The 20717-nt window shown below is 39.2% G+C and overlaps 1 protein-coding gene across 3 annotated transcripts in view; it reads left to right on the forward strand.

The window, feature by feature from the left end:
- The window catches only part of LOC114147143 (SPRY domain-containing SOCS box protein 4-like), a 71086-nt gene that overhangs the window by 22214 nt on the left and 28155 nt on the right, over positions 1-20717 (forward strand). For 2 of the 3 annotated variants that reach the window (XM_028021707.1, XM_028021709.1), the window contains one exon: positions 17727-18681. In XM_028021707.1, coding sequence (XP_027877508.1) covers positions 17949-18681 — 733 coding nt within the window. In that variant the 5' untranslated portion in view covers positions 17727-17948. Of the gene's footprint in view, positions 1-814; positions 936-17726; positions 18682-20717 lie in introns of all 3 variants that reach the window. The other variant, XM_028021708.1, reaches the window with a different exon arrangement.

Raw genomic sequence — 20717 nt, forward strand, 5'->3', positions numbered from 1 at the left:
GTTGCTCCAGTGTAACAAGACAGATGAAAATGCACATAAAAGAGATCCACCGACATCAGCAGGGAATGGGTTTCTTTTTACCTTCCTTTTGCCTTAAGCAAGTAAAGCACAGTGTGGAGTGTTTGAGATCAGAGGATTGACCTGAGCTCTGGAGAAAATTCTCACTTTTACCTTCAAAAACCTGAGCTTCGTTTCCCGCTTTATTGTGGCTAATTTTTCCACTTTGTATTTTGATATGTTATCTATTTTTTATCTGCAGCATTTTATGGCTGAATCTGATTCCCAATGAAACATTCAGTTTTCTATTTTGATGAGACAAAACCTTGCGTGAGAACATCTGTCATTTCCGCTTTGGACAGACATAGCTTCAAAGACTTTTTGATTCAGAAAGGTATATTTTTAAACTAATTATCTCCTTTGAAAAACAAGGCAAATACAGATTATGATGAATTTACTTTTAAGATTTTAAGGTTTTCTGGCTCTAAAACAGTCATTCTATTGTTCTGTCCCCCTTTGTGATGCAAGATGTTACTACTGTGGCTGTGTACGAAATGGACATGTGTTATCAAACAGCATGAAATCTCTTCTTTGGAGTGTAAAAAAAAAAACCACAACTGCCTTTTGTTTAGATGTAGTGTATATGTTGTCTGGGCCCATTTGCATAAATGATGCACACTTTATAAGACTTTTAACTGTTTGCAGTCAGATGTTGACTTGGTGTGCTTTCTCTTCTCTTTGTCTTTGTGGGACACAGACAGCCATCTATCACAACCTGATCGAAGCTCCTATGTCTGCGCTTATGTTAATGATTTAGGGTCTCTTTGGGACACTGAGGGGAGGACGTGGCACGTGGTAACTAAGGGTCAGCTGGGACTGTCGCAGAGCAGCAGCTGTTAAAGAAGTGACTGGAAGGAGGCCATAGGAAGGAGGAATATGTGAGAGTACAAAGAGGGGAGTGGGAGGGGAGGTGTTAGATTGATGAATGACGGAGGGGATGGAGGCGATATGGAAAGAAGGAGGAGAGGGTGGCAATGATGTGTTTGTCACAAGAGACTAAGTCATGCCAATATCCTGTTTTATTCTCTGAATGTGTTAGGTAAACTTATCTTTCTCACATAATTTGGCCGGGTTTGAAGCAATAAGCTTTAAAAAGTTAACACAGATAGTGAAATTCTGCTACAAAAGCTCGTCAGGAGATTAAAATGCAAACATAAATAAAACATTCTGACAAAGCAGAGAACCGTGCAATGAACTGATAATGTGATGGTGTAACTAAAGCCAATGAAAGAGCGAAAACTCAATGAGTGCTGTACAAAGTCAGATTGTGTCTCATTAAATGAGCTTTCCTATGGCGAAACAAGACAAGGAAATGATGCTCCAATGGAGGGAGAGATACTGAGGGGGGAAATGAGAGCTACAGATCACTGTCTGTCCTTCCTGCTGCCTCCATTTACCATCATTGATCGTACAGCCAGGCTGAATTGATGCCTACCTGCTGTACTCAGACGGTCTGTGTCTGTATTAATGTGTACAAGTGATGGGAGCAGGGTGCCTGCATGTTTCAGTGGTTGGCTGAGTGTTGCAGTTCTCATATTTCTCTTTCTAATAAATGCCCTTACAGGTATAGAGAAATGGGAAAAGCCCTGCTACGTGAGGACATGTTGCCACAAGAGGGTTAGCAACATCAGTGAAGCTGTCAAAAATATTTAGACTCTACTTAATTGTTCTTTTAACATCTGGCACTTTGGCGCAAAACACTTGGGATATGAGAAGTCATTCACAACACTGTCACCTGAATCTCCCTGAAAATATTAGAGAAATATTTTCTTTTTTTTTCCTGGAGTGTTCAGACAGCTTCTTCTGCATCAAAACTCCTACTTCTTTAATGCAAAGGTTTATAGCAACAGTTGATCTGATTTGTTTTATGGCAACCGTGATGGAGCATGTTGACCTATCCCCAAAATTATGACTTTATTGTAGTCTTGAATTTACCTCAGTACTCCAAACAAAGGTGAGAGAACAATATGCACGTATTTAATTTCTATTTTGATGCTAAACATTGCAAAAAATACAAACACTATTACACATTAAAATTATATCAGGCATCACAAACGTAGTCCTTTCTAAGCTTTTATTTTTATCTGAAGAGAATACACCTAAGCTGAGCTGTCACAACAAAGAATAGGAAGAGCAATTGTAGAAAAAAAGCACAAGTTATATAAGGCAACAGATTAGACCAAAATTAAAGTCTTTGGTCTAAATGCAATTCACAATGTGCACCGGAAAATGTCTGAATACACCCAGCCTACAGTTATATTGGTGGTGGCAGCATCATGCTTTTCCTTAGGGTTAGTGAAGCTGATCAGAGCTGATTTATGGGGCTAAATACATTTGAATTCCTGCAAGAAAACCCTGTTAGAGGCTGAAAAAGCCTTTAGACTTGGACAGATGTTCACCTGCCAGCCAAACAGTCCAATTGCTTTCACTCAAAGCATGTACCGGTACATGTTTTTATACGAAGTATTAAATCTTTCCTTCCACAAATTGTGCAGTGCAATGTGTTTTTCTCACATGAAATAGCTACAAAAACATATTAAAGTTTGTTTAAAATTGACCAAATGTGGAAAAGAGAGTTCACGTTAGTCTTTTGTGAGATCAGGTTAACAGGAAGCTTTATTTACGTGAACATATTCGATTTGATGTTCATTTAGTTGGTCCATTTAGAGTTTGGCAATTAACACATTTTATGAGTTTGATCTTTACAGAAGCCTTGTCAAAATCCCATATTGCCATCATTATCAAGGCTTTTATGCAGGACACCCTGATTGCCAATGTTTGGATTAGTGCTTGAGAAAAGCAGCTGATTGTTTTGCCACCAAAAAAGCTGGCGTGTCCTTGATCAACCCGTTTTTTTTGTTCACCCTCCAAACTGGCGTTGCTCCTGTCAGTCTCTCGTTCAGCCATCTGTACACGGTAATTGTACCATTTACCATTTTCACCCCCCACCCCTTTGACCGAAAGTAGTTTTTTAACTCTGCCTCACCCATTTCCTTTCTTCTTCACGTCTGCTCCCCACTTCCAGCGGTGCATCCTTTGCACTCTCTCTCTGAGTGCCTCTCCGTGGGGGCGATGTAGATAGTTGGGTGGCTTTGTGCTTGACACGTGTGTTGGAAGGGGGGTGCACAAAGACACACACACACCCACACATCCACGTAAACATACTCATTCATATGCACGTTCAGTTTGTATTATCTGTAAGATGCTCAGCTGTGAGGCCCCTGGCCCTAATGCTCTGTGTGTGGGGTGAGGGCAGGACCCCCATTGTCCCATAGATTAACCACCACACACTCAAATACACCCCCACATGCTTCCCCGGACCCCTATGGGGTCTCTTAAATGTGGATGTGCCTTCAGGCAGAAAATCATGGGGCAATTTCCAGCAGGGTCCAGCTGACGACCTGGGGAGGGGGGTGCTGGAGTCTTTCAGTTTGAAGATTTACATATTGTTCGATCTTTTGTCTGTTATTTGGAATAACAGAAGTTAGTTTGAAGCCTTTTGTTCTTCTGTACTTTAATAAAAAACATCCAGGAAATTGGAGTAAGAATCTAAATGGTGATGTGAATTGACAATGCAAACATCTGTTTAACCATAAATTGAATTACTGTCTTTCTGTATGTCACTGGTTTTAAGATGCAAATGTTACATTCATGCAACACACATGGTTGTAAAAAGCAACAGGAACGATGCAGTTAAAGAAGCTAGAATTTTAGTTTAGTTCATACATCAGCTAAAAGGTGATGCATGATCTTCAGCATCTTTGCCTAAATTTTGTCTTTGTTTTTATTCTAAATAGGGGAACATTGGCACATATAGTGAAGGTTTTGTGATAATCAATGCATTTTTTGTCAAGACATTTAAGGTTAATCAAACAGCATTCAGATTTTTCTATCATTCTCTCCATTAGTAGTCATTAATTATAAGTATTCAAAGCAAAAACAACCTCATACCACCTGTCAGAGAGAGTATCGTAAATATAACAACATTTTTTTTACCATATTTTCCTGACTTTGCGTCATCCATGTTGATGAAAGGTTCCAGTTACACATCATGATCAGTTGGTTGCTTTTTAGGCAGCTATATGGGAACTGTCGGCTTTGACTTGGAAATGTGAAATGCCGACGTCCACACTCTAAGTCAGGATGGTCAGGAACATCTCCCCCAGTGTTCTGATGTTCTGTGCTACCTCGTCAGATTTTCCTACCATTGTTGGTGAAGTGCGCAGCGGAGCGGAGACGCCTGCAGTAAATCCTAGGTGATAGAGAGGTGGATACTTCATGTCCACAAGTATAAATTAACATTTAGTGCATTAGTTTAAAAAAGGCATCATGAAGAGAAAAATGATACGCAAGTTACTCTGGACTAAAATCGCAAGACCAGACAACCATGAAAAAAACTGTGACTTATAGTCAGGAAAATACGGTAATGCCAGAGAGCAATCCATCAAGGACATTATAGGATGCCCTATCTGTAACTATATATTTCATGGAAATATGTGTCCAATGTAAGAAGACAATGAAATTGCTGTATTTCACCAGATGTTAACCTCCTTCCCTTTGTGTCTGAGAATGGGGTAGTTCAGTAACAGTGTTTTCTTTGACGTCACCCAGCCACTAAATGTGTCCTCCCTGTTAATTGCAGATGTGTGAGAACAGAAGTCAGGCAAACCATCAATTACTGTCTCAAAGCTGTATTGCTGCATGTCATGTTTGGACGCCTGAGCTGATGTGATGTAATGATATGACAGTCGTATTCTTGGACTTGAGGTTTCGTGGGCATTTTGGTTTTCTGGTAGTGATGGCAGTCCTGAGCGAAGGAGGAGGAAGTAAAGTGGTTGGGCCTGAGTTCTTTATGGTTTGCTTTAGTCTTTATTACCACTTCCTGTATATGCCTGTCTGTGTTAATGCTTTTCTGAATTCTATGCAGAGAACTACTTAGAAGAAGCCTAATTACACATGTTCAGATTTGGGTGAATTTACAACATGACAAAAGTTAAAGGTGACTGTGAGAACATTAGACTGGAGCAAAAGGGAGTGGCACTGAAAGTGATGTTAATTGCAAATAAAACTAACGGAGACGTCTTGTACTTACTTTTAAAAAATTTTCTATATGAGCATGTGACCCAAGTCTTAACTCCTGCATGGTATTTAAATATTTGCTTGTTTACATTGGCCTTTCATACACGTCTGAACCAATTCCCTCATATTTTGTAAGAGTATTTATCTAGCTGAAGCAACTCAGGATGTTGGACGTACCCTGTGATTTCTGTCAGTATGTAGTGACACCAGTTCCATTAGGTCCTGAAGGTTGGAAGCTAAATCAATAAATGAACTGGACCTTGCAGACTTTGGGGAAGAACATTTTACTGTATATTCGTTTCACCTGCAAGTGGTTTTAACTTTGTAGCTTATCCGTGTAAACCAATGTGACACCCTAGACGTGACTGGCCTCCTGCACCTTGATGCCAATATTGTGCACATGCTGTGCAAGTGCTAGGCATGCGGCACGTGCAGGGGTTTAAGCGTATGTGCACATGTGTGTGTCGCCGTTGCAGACGGGGGAGGGTCAGGTTGGTGTGGTTGGTTGGCTCTGTGTGAGCTCTTTGTAAAACCGGAGGGGGAGCCGGAAAGGGGAGGGAGGTGAACCGGGTGTTTCTCTCAGCTGCCGGCTGGTCTGGTTGCTGTTGGTAACTTTACTTGATGAGATCAGAGGGATCAGCTTTCAGGCTTCCATGTCTCGTGCTCTCACTCCCTTCTCTCCCTCTCTGCTCAGTGGCTCTTTCTCGGAAAGACTGAAGTGGAACTGAAACTGGAGTTGGGCTGAGAGTGTGTTCAGAGCTGCTGGTTGTCCACTGTAAGCGTCATGACTGTGCTGCCTTGGAAACCCTCAATGGAGTTGGAGCAGAAGCGAACCTGGGGGAGGTGAGGGAGAAGTGATAGCCTTAGGACAGATAAGCTCCAGGGAGGGAGAGGAGAGAGAGAGGGGGGTGGAGGAAGGAGGTGGGCAGCTCTCTGAGTAAAGAGTCTCTCTCTTTCAGTTGTGGTCAGAGTTGCGAGCTGTTTGTCTCTTTCTTGCACTCTTCTCTGTTTGCGACTGCGTGAAGGAGATATGCTGCTTTTTGTTTGAAGGAGTTTGATGTTTCTTCATATCATCGTTTAGGCATTCATGGATTCAGACTGAGCTGCAACATGAGGTGAGATATGAAAAGTAATTACAAACAATTTGAGCTATTCTTCTATCAGAAAAGGTGAGGTGAATCTTTGTTTGAATGAGATTACTTCTATTAAAGCTGTTGGTGACAGGTTCTCCAATTACGCACACAGTGCTTTAGGCTTAAAAGCAGAACTCTCACGACTTCTTTTTCATTCTGTTTACATTAAAGGAGATCAGCCTCGCTCTGTTGCTTCTGAAGATAAACTCAGTCTTGTCTCCTCTAGCCAAGGTACCTTTCTATGAGCTCCTCCTCACTCCATTTCACCTCACTTCACTTCTGCTGCCTTTAATTCCCCTAATGGTCCGAAGGTCTCAGCTGGCCAGCTGGGATACCCCCGGTGTGTGTGTGTGTGTGTGTGTGTGTGTGTGTGTGTGTGCTTTTGTTTGGAGCAGACCCATGTTGAGTGCTCTCGTATAAGCTACCCCTGGATTTCCTCTGCTCGAATACAATAATAGGATGGATCCTGGCGTCTATTTTTAAACCCCTTGTTTTTGTATTTGTAAGAGACACCTCCGATGTGAGTGCATGCTCCGCGCCGTCTGCGGCAGCTTTTCTCACAGGACTGTGTTTAGTCTATGGATTGCGCTGGGAATGTGTGTTTGTTTGGTTCGTTCGGGGATAAAGCCATATCAGCTCTCTTTTTTTGACTTCATCCTTTTGTTTTGTCAGCTGCTGACCTCTGTTTCTCTCACTGTTATTCTTTCTTTCTCTTTCCATGTCCTCCATTGTTTGTTTTCATTCACTCTCTTTATTCATGGGTATTCATGTGCAACGTTCAACCACCCACAGTCTGTGCCTGATTTTTTATTTTTCTATTGTTTTACATTAGTTATTCCTTTCCGTTTACATGTTTCTTTTAATTGAGATTTCCTCCAACCCTTTCAGTTTCAGTTCTTTGCCTTTTGAAGACGGTGAAAAAATTTCTTTAAAGTGTTATTTGTTCATGTGTTGGTGCATGTTCGGGTGTACAGAGTTGTGTGGATTTACAGTTCCTTGTGCTTCTCTTTGTTAAAAATAGTTCTTGTTACCAAGATGTGGAAAGAAAAGAGATGCTTCAAAAACTCTTGAAGAACATAATTTGGATTAATTTTTGTTTATGATTGACAAATTAAATGTATCAGACTTATCTTTCAGTGGCATGCAAACATAGACTTATTTTGTTTGAAACACTCTGGTAAAGCCTTCCTACCATATGTAGCTTATGCAAATTGATCATAGTTATCCAAGCTGCCAGTGTTTCTATCTTTCTTTTTTTTAACTTTTATAAGTATTCTGTGACATGAGCATTATACTTTAGGGGGCCATATTTATTGCACATGTGCGTTACTGCTACAAAATCAAAAAAGGACTAATCAGATTTTGCGGCAGTGATTGAATAATAATGATTCTCAACATATGCCATGCAGACGCTCTGTTTGCTAAGAGAAAAATGTATTTACCTCAGCATGCTAAGTGTTTAGAGCAGTTCAAGCAGATGGATGTCAGACCTGTTTTCCGTTAAGCCCAGCTAATAATTATCTGACTGCTCGTACTCAAAAGAGCAATGTACTTTCATCCCAAGATAATTAGGCAATCATTAAGCAGAGGAAAAAAATAATAATTTAAAGGGAATACTTCGTGTTCTTTTTTTTTTTTTTTAAAGTTTTAGCTTGTACAACACAATGACAATAACAATGCTGAATGTTCAAGTAGAATAAAACAGCTCAATAAAATTATAGTTTTCTTCAGTTATCTGAAAAAACATAATCGTAACATTTTGAAAACTGTTTTAGCAACTTTTATTAGATACTAGCTGTTAGCGCTAGTAGCATTGCTAACTGTGACATCAGCTGCTCCACGTAAATATTTCTCCTTATTGATATTGTTCAAGTGATTGCTGATATTCCCAATCCTTTATGCTCTAGGAAGGTCGCATTTTGAAGACCTCTTCCTGTGCATCCAGAAAGAGGTTGAATGCACAAAAATGTAAATATAACAATAGTTTTTTATTTTATTTAGCTTCCCTGTTGTCTGCAGAAGGTCTTTGTTTCTTGTTTCTAAATATCCAAGGTTATCTTCTCAGTTCATTGTAGAAATATCAGAAACTTTTGTTTCTTTGAATGTTTTTGAAAAACTGTGCTTTCTTCTTCTCAAGATTAAAATAACTTCAAAGAAGGTCATGCTTCTTAGCGGAGGGCTCACTCCGCAGCAGCAAAAATGTTCAGACGGCAGAGAACTGCAACAGGCTTTCCCCTTACATTTAAATGTTAAGTAGTCTCTTAAATCAACCATTGACAGTCCTTACTCTGTTTCACAAAATGTGCTTTTTTCCTGCAATTTTCGATCCATGCATGCATTTTTGCAGATATACCAACATTTATGTTGAGATGAGAAATAGTGTGACTGCAGTTTAACTGTCCACCTCTGATCTACACTCAGTTTGTTAGCACAGAATACGTTAAAGCAAATCTTTTAGTACGTGGGTTGATTCTTACTATATTTTCATCCTGGAAATATCAACTTAGCTCTAAGTAATGGAGACAGCCTTGCAGAGCTGCTTACATAATCACTGGTGTTTCTTAATAAGAATTATAAATGATTCATTAGTTACTACAAGGACCATTAATTAATGCACCATTGATAAGATGTAATTGATAATCTTCTGCCAGTTTATTAAATTGATCTCATTAAACTGTAAAAATGTACAGTTACATCAATCACTCTGAGATTCTGGGTTAAATTCACTATCCAGTGTTGAGGAAAAACTATGACGCATTATGGGTTTCTTCTGTTTTTGCTATTTTCATCCATCCAACACTCTTATCGCAGTGGGGTCCTGAGGGATACTGGTGCCCATCTCCAGTGGTTCAATGCATGAGAGGCCGGGTCACACTGGACGGGTCGCCAGTCCATTGCGGGGCAACTCAAAGACAGACAGGACAAACAACCATGCACGCACACACCCACACCCAAGGAGAATTTAGAATGACCAATTAACCTGACAGTCTTGTTTTTAGAAGCCAGACCATCTGGAGAGAACCTACGTATGCAAAGGGAGAACATGCAAACTCCATGCAAAAAAAACCCCCAGACGGAAATTCGAACCTAGGACATAGTCGGTGCAAGCCAACAGTGCTACCAACTGTGCAAATGTTTTTTCATCACACATGATGTGATATTTCACATCATCTAACCACTTTTAGATATGATTCAATACATAAAGCAATTTCAAATGATCATTTCATTGATTTATTGGATAAATCAGTGTTTTATTTATTTTTGGAGAATGGCTTTCATTATTATTTGCTGAGCCCAAAGCTTTATTAGCTTTTTAAGCCTTTTCAAACTGATGCATATCAGTAACTTTTTCTCTCTCTTTTTTTTAAGATCAGGTCATTATGCATTTGCTTTTATCCCACTTCAGATTGTCTGACAGGTTCTGTTAAGTGATTTCTTGGTTCTATAAACCTGGCAGTAATCAGGCCTGTGTGTGGCTTAGTATGAATTTGAATCAAAAAATATAGTTCGCCACAGTAAATTCCTGATTTAACAAGGAATTAAATAATTTTTACACAAGGCCAGGTTGGTTTGGATATATAACATCCTGTGAAAATTACTTTTATTTCTATGTAGTTAGTTGAAATTCTGATCTTAAATTTTTAAGTGTGACAAAATAAAAAACTGAAAAAACTGTACCATGGCAAATACATTTACCTGGTGTTATTACGGGACATTTACTTTCTCCACTTTATTCGCCATCTACCTTTCGATATGTGCTCTGCTCTAAGACAACCATCCAGTAAAACAGTCTGTGACCCAAATACGGCTTTCAGTATCCAAGAGTTGAAACATTTCTTCAGTTGCGTTTGACTTGTGTGGGCGTGACACGTTTCATCACTTGTTCAAGTGCTTCACTGCTAAACAAGAAACAAGCGAGGCAGCAGGAGTGCGTCGCATCCATACAGACTTTGATTCAGTTTCATTACCTCAGAGGTTGTGAATCTGCCACCGTTATCCCAGAGAGCTTTATGGATGGCATCTTCAAGGCCTTTTCTGTGTCTTTGTGTGTGCGTGTTTGTGAGAAATGAACAGGTTTAGGCCAATTCCCTTTAAAGGGGTACTTGATCATAGCAGCACTAATAGTCCTCCCTCAGGGTACCATGGATTTTAAGGTGTCTGGGCACAGAAGTACGTGAACTCTTGAGAAGAAAGCATAGTTTTGTGTTTGTGTTCATACATCGGTTGTATTTTTTATTTTTTTTACTTCATCCTACATTAAATATCTTGGTCAAAATTTCTCTTTTACTTCCTTGATAAGCAGGGATTCAATTCACTATTTAAGAGAAATAACTTTGTGGAGGATTTTTCTTTAACATTTCTAGAGAAAATCTGATGAATACAAGAGGAAGATGTGGGGTTGGAATATAATTCATTAGGGAGATGTCTGCTACTGGAGTTACTTTATAAAGAGTTCAGACTGTAGCGGAACAGAGAAGGGAAGGAATTATGCTTCGGGAACACATAAAAAAAATGCATTGGGGGAAACTTCACCAAAGGCAGGCAGAAACTGCATAATTTTATTTCTGTACGAGTGGCTCTGTCACTGTGAGTCAGCATGAGTACTGATTTGCAGCCGTGTGTGAATTCGCTTGTGTCCTATGTTTTGCAGATGGTGCTTTTACTGAATGCTGAACTTGCATTGATTTCCTCCTGCTGGACGCTGGGGCATTTGGTGACAGGCCTGAGATAAGTTGTACCAACTGATAGGGAGGCAGCTCCGCAGAAGTCTCCATGGATTTATTGATACATAGGCCAGGGAACAGAAAACACGGATTAGTTAACAAGAAAGAAGAGAGTTTTGAAAGAATTAAAGTGTGGAGAGGAAGAAAAGTTTTGAATAGAATCCATGTGAGGTGATTGTTAAAATAAAAGTCAAATTTTTTAAAAGGGAGATAACATCCTAAAGTCATTTGTTTCTTTATGATTTTATTCAACATTTTCATCAGCTGTTATAGACAGTTATGCAGTATTTTTTCTGACTTTTTTTTACACACTTGAATATTTCAGATCATCAAACAAAATTTCAAATCTAAGAAACCTGAGAACCTGAGAAAATAGAAAAATCAGTTTACAAAAAATCTATTTATTAAGCTAAGAGGTTGCTGTAACCAACTTGCACATATATGTGCAAACAAAAACTACCCAATAAAATTAATATCAACTTCTGTCACTCTTGGCAGTAATAACAGCCATTTAATATTTTTGATAACTAGCTGTTAGTCCTTTATGTCAGCATGCAGGAGTTTTGGCCCACTTTTCTTTATAAATGGTTTTAAGCCAGCCAGGTTGAAGGACAGAACATGAACAGACTGCTAAGGTCGTGGCACAGCAATCCAAAGTCTTTTAAGAGTTGTCTGATGATCTGAAACATTTCTATCAAAGCCTTAGAGTGCACTTCTGTATGTAGCTGAAGATATTTTCTGGAGCCGGGCGGCATTTGTCTCTTTAGCTGCTCAGGGATTCCTTTAGTCGGAATGAATGTCAGCAATGTTGAGAGGCAGGCAGTTTGTTTAATGTAGTGGGCACATCTGTTGCTATGAAGACACTCTGTATAACATAAATATAGATGTGTGTTTTTCAGTGTGTGTGTGGGGTTGCCTGTGAGCTCTGGCATGTCGACGTTGGTGCCAGAAGTGGAAGATGGAAGATTGGTCCATTTAGTGATTCATTAGTCTTACATCATCCTTCGATTCAGTACTACACTTCTGGTTTATTTGTCTTTAAACTTATCTTAAGTGAATCAAGCCTTTAAAGCTATGGTAAAATGACTATATTTAGATGGAGGAACTGATTTTATAAAATGAATTCTGTTTGCCTTTTACCTATTCTCTTATTTGGGACAGCAAACGAATCAAAGACTTCAGATTTTTATTAGTTTTTTTCCTTCTACCTTTGCAATTATATACCACTTTATATTGGCCTACCAGATGAAAAACGTTGACATTTATAGTTGTGATGTGAGGCATCATTTCAAGGAATTATGAACACACTCTGCTTGACCTACCGAAAATATTCTGTAGTTTAAAATATTTTTATGATTTGGCAATCCTTTATAAATAAAATATTATCCGAGTCATTTGACCATGTTTGCCTGAACATTTTGGCCATGTTGCATAAAGCTGTCATTTTGTTTTCTTGAATCAATAGAAAGAGTTTAAGGAAAATTATTAGTTTTAGAGGTTTCTTTGCTTTATTAGTTTTAAAAGTTGTTCTGTAAAAGCAGGAACTGAGTCTGCAACTTAGCCTGGGCTAGCGGGCCTAGTAACCCGTTGATAGCTGCTTGCAGTTCTAGTTTCCTTTGTACTTCTGAAAGCTGAAAGTTACAGTCAATCTATCTTTTTTTGCTTAAGATGACTAATTAACTCTTTGTCTGGGCAGACAGTCAGCTGCTTTCAGAAAATGTTGTCTGTAAGGACATATGAGTGGTACCGACTGACTCATCTGATTATTGGCTGGGGAAGAAAAAAAAAGGAATTTCCAAAGATGTCAAAATTATTATTGTGCTCTTTAAGGGGGCAAATACAATAGAAGTTTCCTGTTGTTAATGTCGGCAGGTGGCAGGAATAAGGCTCTAGATAAGCTGACTCAAGCACAAATGTGAATACAATGTTCTTGACTGAGACAAGAAACAGGAAGGCTGAATCACAGTAGAACTTTATGGGCTCATTCTTTGTTATTTTTATGTCCCTGGTTGGCCTTAGTTGACCCGACCGGGAGGTTTTAGTCCCGTCCTGTACTACAATGTTACAGTCTCTATTGAGCAAAAAATTTTCAAGCAAGTTTATATTTTATTTCAATACTTTAAGCTCATATCTGACCTTTTGCAGCAGTGCAGGTGAAAGCAGTGTTTTGTCTCACTGTGTTGAGCAGCTATATTTGTGTGTGTTTGTGTGTTCAAATCCTGTCTGCACTGTCAGAAGCTCACTGGACAAGTTTCAGTAAAGCACTGTGCAAGTTAGACAGCCGCTCAGAGTCCCCTCTTCCGATCTTACAGTGGTGCACACACGCCGTCATCACAATCTCTCAGTCTGCTGAAGCTTGTTAATACGGGTACAGCAGGAGAGGCCAGCCAGCCCACTCACCAGGTGCACATTACAGCCTGTCTGCCCTGTCGTTGCCTTCTCATCTCAGTCTGAGCCACTTTTTGATAAAGATTGTACTAAACTTACCAACTTCTGACAGCTTGCTTCCTGTCTCTAATCACTTTGGTTCCGTTTCTGTGTTCCTCGTTCCTTTTGAATGTTTGATAGTAAAGTAAATCTATAGAGAAGAAAGATTCCTCTCCCCTTTATGTGATAACTTGTGATCTCTAAGGAGCAGCTGCAGCTGTTATCAATTTATTGAACATCACCTGTTATTTATATTCATATGAAAACTGAAAACTTCCTTTTTGATGTTGTGTTTTCTGGGCAGAACCATTCCTTCTCCACAAATGTTGTGACCATTGAGATCCGAGGAGTTCAGCTGCGGCCTCATCTTACCAGATTAAAGCTTCAACAGCAGTCACTGGAACATTTCAAAGATTAGAAATGAAGGAATTAGAAATATAACTATTGCCAGTGGTAGGTTTTGCAACAGTAACACTGTCTTGCGAAGGTCCATTTGAGTCTACCAATTGTACCACTTTGTTCAAAACTTTGATAATGAGAAACATTTTTATAAACCATCAGTTCATATTAAACCAGGTATTAATGAAATAGTACCAGAGATGATTTCTAAATACTGACAGACTTCAGCTTTTTGGTTTGCTATCCCTTTCTGTTCTGTTTCATTTAATTTTTTTTTACCAGTAACTTAACTAGTGCTTTGATTTTCTTTACATGTATGGATTACTGGTGTTGTTTCGTACACCTGGTATAAATTTTATGTCAGTGGGTTCATTAGAAAAATTTAAACTGAGGAAACATTGACCTGACCATACAGGTATAGCAGCAGGATAGAGGGGAGAATGAAGGAGCTAATCGGGAGAACTGACAAGACGGAAGAAGGTCGGCAAAGTAAACAACAGATGGCATAAGCACGTTCCTGCTATTTGCAGCAGCAGACAATGTGCCGGCCCAACACTGGCCTCCTGAGAAGTTACTATGCAATCATGACCGTTATGACATGGGATCAAAGGTCAAGTGCTTCGTTGATGATGGTTTAACATGCCAAATTGTCAGCCACATGCCAGGCCAGACCCGACCAGAACAAACCGAGGCTCGTGTAGAAACACATCGTAAGTTTTGAAGTTTGGTACTGATGAGTCCAGAATCTTACATGCAGCTTCCTCTCCTTACCTACCTGTCAACTGGGCTGACACACACACAAAGAGGCAGCTGTCTGTTTTATGTGTAGGGGGTGTGAATGTGTGTGTGTGCCTGTCCTCTCACACTTAGCGGTGAGCAGAGTAGAGGCAGACATTAGTCATGATGGCTGCCAGCTGCAATGACCTTATTCATGGTGGAAAAATGAGAGAGAAAGAATGACGAAAATGAAAGCAGCAAAGATGAAACACTTTTGTTTGCACTTTGGCTGACTTTGTAAGGAACACTTTTAGTTTTAGTTTTGACATGTTCGTTTGAGTACATTTGAGTTCTTTGACTGTCTGGACCGGGTTTTAGTTTCATGTTTAAGCTGTTCTCTGGTGATGGTAATCGGATTGTCAAAGTAAGGTGACGCATTATTAAATTCTCCCATTTTCAATCAACCACATACATCGAGTGATTGGAGATGCATTAAAAAGAACATATTTATTTTATAATATGCCATTACTTATGTTACTGATTGGTTAATTATATTTTGTTAAAAACATGGGCTCCTGTTTATTCACCTAACCTGTAGGAGGTTTCTAAAAGAACTGTTTCGTTAATATTTATTGGCACTAAACAGTGTAATTGCACAAGTATAAAAAGCTGATATTAAATGATTATTTAGCTTGGCTATCTGTTTAGGTAGCTAGCCTGCTGCCAACTCTTTTTACTGTCAGAGGGAAATATTTCCAAACAGCCAAATTTATCTTTCTTGTAAGCAAGAGAAAAGTAAAAAGGCTTGTGCCTAACTGGATTTATTCAGTGGAATGGGATTTGCATTTGTCTAAGCCACTCTTAAAAATGGGCAAAACAAGAGAATGTCTCCTTCATGTAAGTGAAGTGAGTGAAGCACTGAGTTATCGTCATAACGGCTACAGGAAAATGGCTACGTACTTTTTGAAAATTATTTTAAACGTTTCACACCATTAAAACTCTAATGGTAAGGCCTTAAAAAATGACCCAGCTTTATCTTGCCACCACAAACAGAAAGGAGGATGGGTAGAGAGGAGAAGAAACATTTTAAAATCTCACAACTAGAGACCTACAGTATTTTTTTTTAGAATGAGTTAAATGCTGGAAGATTTATTTACAGGATTGTGGAGGACACAATTCCTTTGTTCACTCAAAGCAAAGGTCACACATAAATGAGAAATGAATTGCTCATACCAAGGTGTCAGACAGGCTGGTTAGGTTTTAGTTTCAGTGTTACAACCACAGATACGTTAGAACAAAAAGATTTTTTAAAAATTACTTTATTGCTGTTTTGCAGTTAATGATGCGTGGTAAACACCACCACCAGACACACACACTCACTTGTGTCATCAACTTCTGCCGAAATGCGACTGTTTTTTCCTGCAAAGAGGAAGCTTCAGCTGCCATTCCTGGAAGAGATCTCTGCACCAGTTTAACTACACAGAGCTGCGTGTGGGTGGGTGTGAGATCATCTTTGTTCTGCCTTCGTATGCTAAAATTAAGCATTGAAGACCAATTATATGTTGACTGAAATAATAGATCTCGGACTACCCGAGAAAAACCTAATGTCCTTAATTCTGGCACCTTGTCCCGTTGGTGGTGACTTTGACAGAATAAAAAGAAATGTTAAATAAACCATCTTTTGTCAGTTAGTGTAGTGATTTTTAATGTGAAATGAGGAAGAATAACATTTTTACTTCTGGTTTGATGTCTGCAGAACTGATACTTTGTTAAAAAGTGACCTAAAACTTTAACACCCCCAGATGAAACTCAAATGTTACACTGAAAATGACTCAAAGATGGAATTAATTCTAAAAATAAAACTACAATAGTAGCTGTGGTTTTTCCTCAGAAATATCTGATATTTTGTACAGGAACTTCAAGGTAATCAGCTGGTTACAACATATTATGGCAGCCCTCTATGCAGATTATTATTAGCGTCTACATGGCTTTTTCAACTGTGTTACACACAAAGGATTGGAGATAAATTATTACGCAGTGCTTTTGTTTTCCTTCTGTTGTTGTTTTTGCTGGCTCAGGCAATGCTCATTAAAATTAGATTAGCTAAAAGTGAGTTTGCCAGCTTCAGATGTGGCCAACGTTGCACAACTGGGTAGTTTTCACAGGGCAAAAACGAATCCATCATTATTGGTATGTGGGTTTGGAAGTCGTGGGAAGTTTGAATTTGTAGTTGTTCATGTGTTTCTTGAATTCTCATCCTGATGACTGAAAACAGAATTACAAATATGGGATGCAAAATGTTTTACCAACACTATCAGGACATTTGGTTTGAATCTGTTTTCTTGTGGAACGATTAGTGGCATGTATAATCGTTTGATTGAATTTTCCTTTTCGTTTGTGTTCATGCTCGTAGCTTATATTTAGAAATACAAAGTGCATCTCTGAAAGTGTGGAAAAAAAAGTTTAAAAGTGATTATGTTACTTTTCTTACACCAAATTCTATAATCAGTATCCAAAAGTGGTGATAGCAAAGTTTCCAGCTCCTGTTTGAGTTCAGAAAGTGAAGATTTATCCATTGAGGAGGAATGAGGTAGAGGACCTGAGAGCAGTAAAACATTCTCCTTCATTGGGCTCATAGAAGAATGTGTGAAAGCTAAAGCTAAGTGGAAAAACAAAGTGAAAGGGGTTATTAATTATTGTAATCAGTGGACATCAGCAGACTTTCGGCGTGATAGAGAACACAAAAACTTCTGGACATAATAAAAAAGTGCTCTAAGATGAAATATTTTCTTATCTGATCAACTTTGTGCATACAATTATCACTGGCTGTGGACTGAATGCCATGTTTCCTGTGTAGTTGGCAAAAAGTGCATTGTTGTCTTTCACTGGTGTCATTATCTCCATATAACAAATTCCCTAAAAGCACAAACTTTTTTTTCTCAAGAAAACAGTCTTGAGACTGTGCCCAATGTACATCATCCCTGTTTGTTGCACACTTCCTGTTTTCAAGAAATGCTTTCCTACAATTTCTTTTATTTGTTGTAAGTGCTTTTAAATCTGCTCATTTGCTTTAGTTTTATAGCTGTAAAATAGGAGATGTTTCTTGGAGTAGTTTTGCATGACTGTAGTTTGCTAAAAGTAGATTTAACAACAATTTCTTTTGTCTTTTTTTCTTATGCTTTTCTGACAGGACCAGACGCAGCTCACAATGAAGACATCTGTGGCATGAAACTAGATCTGCCCCTCATTTCCTGCTCCTTCATTTCCTTCCATCACCCTTCACTTAGTAACTCTAACTTCAGCAACGCCGCATTGATGAGGTAACGTCGAGCTCCCGCTCCGCAGCACCTACTGCACATATACCACATTGCCTTCCTCCCCTTCTCCTCCCACCAACCCTTTCATCACAGCCATGGGTCAGAAGATTTCAGGCAGCATTAAATCGGTGGATAGTCGCGGGGAAAGTGGCGGCTCTCCGTCGTACCGACCCACGGCTCATCGCCGCCAACACCTGGAGCTAAGGGGTCCAGATTTCTCCAAGCCACCCAGGCTGGATCTCTTGTTGGACATGCCATGCGCTGGACTGGAGACGCAGCTCCATCATGCGTGGAATCCAGACGACCGCTCCCTCAACATCTTCATCAAAGAGGACGACAAGTTGACATTTCACCGACACCCAGTTGCTCAAAGCACGGACTGCATCAGAGGACGGGTTGGATACACAAGGGGTCTTCATGTGTGGAAGATCCACTGGCCTTCGCGACAGCGAGGCACCCACGCTGTGGTGGGTGTGGCGACCTCGGAAGCTCCTCTACATTCTGTTGGGTACACTGCTTTAGTGGGTTCGGACTGTGAGTCCTGGGGCTGGGATCTGGGACGAAACAGACTCTACCATGACAGTAAGAACCGGTCCCACAGTTCGCTGCCTTCGTACCCTTGTTTCCTAGAGCCAGACGAGTCATTCACACTCCCGGACTCTCTCCTAGTGATTCTGGACATGGATGAAGGGACGCTTAGCTTTATGGTGGATGGACAGTATCTAGGAGTTGCATTTCGAGGCCTGAAAGGAAGGAAGCTGTATCCCATCGTGAGTGCCGTATGGGGACATTGTGAAATAACCATGAAGTATATCAACGGCTTGGATCGTAAGTAATCACATTTATGACACGACATGAATACTTTCAGGGAGAAAATTCCCAAATAGTAATATTTTATAAAACTTAAGGGACATTGCTAATACTATTGCATTTAAATAGATTTTAAGATAAATTATACTTGATTTAAAAGAAGTAACCACAACTGAACTAAACTTACTCAACATTTAACACATTAACCTTCCTAAGATGATGGCCCAGGTCATTTTTTCCCAAAAGTTATTTTTGCCAAAAGATGAATTAGGCAAAAAAAAAGATTACTTTTTTTAAGAGTGATCACTCTTAGCAAAAAATGTCTTGGCCCATTATTTTAGGAAAGTGACGATATGTTGATAATGGAAAAAGAAACTCGGTGATTGCGACATGTTCTCGCGCGCCAGAGATTGTGGTAAGGTTATTAATTGCTTGTGAAACTCTGTAAACTCTGGGATTGTGTAGTCTACATGCTTGATTTAGCAGCAGACATGCAAAACGTTAATTTTAGTCCAGTGGTGGATCTGAAATTAACTCATTCTGCAAAAGGGGGTTATTTCACACACTTAGCTTTCAGTTGTATTCAGTAGTGTTTAACTTGTTTCAAAGCTTATATAGAAATATGATTTGAGGTTTATCCAAGGAGTTTAGTTATATTTTTAAATTTTTTAAAATTTCCATAAATGGACATTTGTAGACACTTGTGGGCTGTACATTAATTAGGATTTGAACTTTAATTATCTTTTAATGGTCCGCTAAATGGAGCTTCTGGGTAGTTTTTCCAATTACAATACCTTGCAAGAATACTCATGGTTTTAAAACTATTTAGAAAATAAAATCTGAAAAGTCCTACATTTTTATTTAGCCTTCCTAAAAGTCAGTACTTGGCAAAACTATCTTCCGTGCTATGACTCTGCCAATTTCATCCATATACTGAAATTTATGTCAATTTATTTTGTGTAAAATAAGTCTTTCCAAAGATTTATCAATGTGACTTAGCATGAAACTTTTACTAGGTCATTCTAACATATGAATAAGCTTTGGTCTAAGTCAATCTAATGTACCTGTGGCTAGTTACAGGCATATGGTTGGTAACAGTTTTTTGTCCCAGGTTTTTTATTCTGGAACATTCTCTGTTTGTGGAAATACTGCTGCTGATATTTTTTTTTTCACAACTCAGATGTCAATATATGTTTTTCTCATGAGACTTCCCCTCTCTGTCTTCATGTTGGTGTTTTGAGAGAAGAGCCAAGCTCTTTCTCGTATCACAGTCTAAACAGTGATGTTTTTCAAAAGCCTGGTTAGACACACATCATGGATAAATACAGATGGACCTGCACCTGCTATGACGGGAGAGTGTGTGTCATGAAAACAAGCATAAGATCCGACTCTGACTGTCTCTGAGTTTGCAGAACCCCATGGGTCTTGTTTGATATCAAAACAGTGTTTTCTTTTCTTTTACTCATCACAGAGCAAAGAGGAAACCAATTCCTCTTTGTAGTTTGTTATGTCTGGTTTTTCTTTGTCCAGTCATCTCAAGTTTCTCTCTGAAAATGTCCTCAGAGGACCACTGCTCTCCAAGAACTCCATGACACCGACAACATGTTTTTATACTCTGAAAAAGAGGTCACAAGTCTCATCGCAGCTTTAAATTGGATGTTTTTGCCTCTTAACGTGGAGCCGACAAGCTAAAATATGAATCAGAACAAGAGAAAACCTCAGACTGTAGAGATAGCGTAAAGTACATAGTTGAAATGCTTAGAGAGTGCATCATCACATCTAGTTTTCCATTTAAGGAGCCACCTACAGGATTTCATAGTGACTCTGTGTCATGGGCCATCAGGGAGAATATGAGAAATATCAAGTCTCTCGCTTCACCGAGCATATGGGCTTCATGCTGTGAAATGAGGTCTGGTTGAAAATATGCAAAGTTTAATGCAGGTCAGTTCGTCTTGATATGCAAGAAGAGATTTCAAAAGGAGAGGAGACCAAAAGCATAGAAATGTTATTCATATATTTGTGGTTAAAGTGAACGGGAAAGGTGCAGTCTCTCA

The sequence above is a fragment of the Xiphophorus couchianus genome, chromosome 6 (genome assembly GCF_001444195.1).
Source record: "Xiphophorus couchianus chromosome 6, X_couchianus-1.0, whole genome shotgun sequence".
In the NCBI taxonomy this organism is placed as follows: Eukaryota; Metazoa; Chordata; class Actinopteri; order Cyprinodontiformes; family Poeciliidae; genus Xiphophorus; species Xiphophorus couchianus.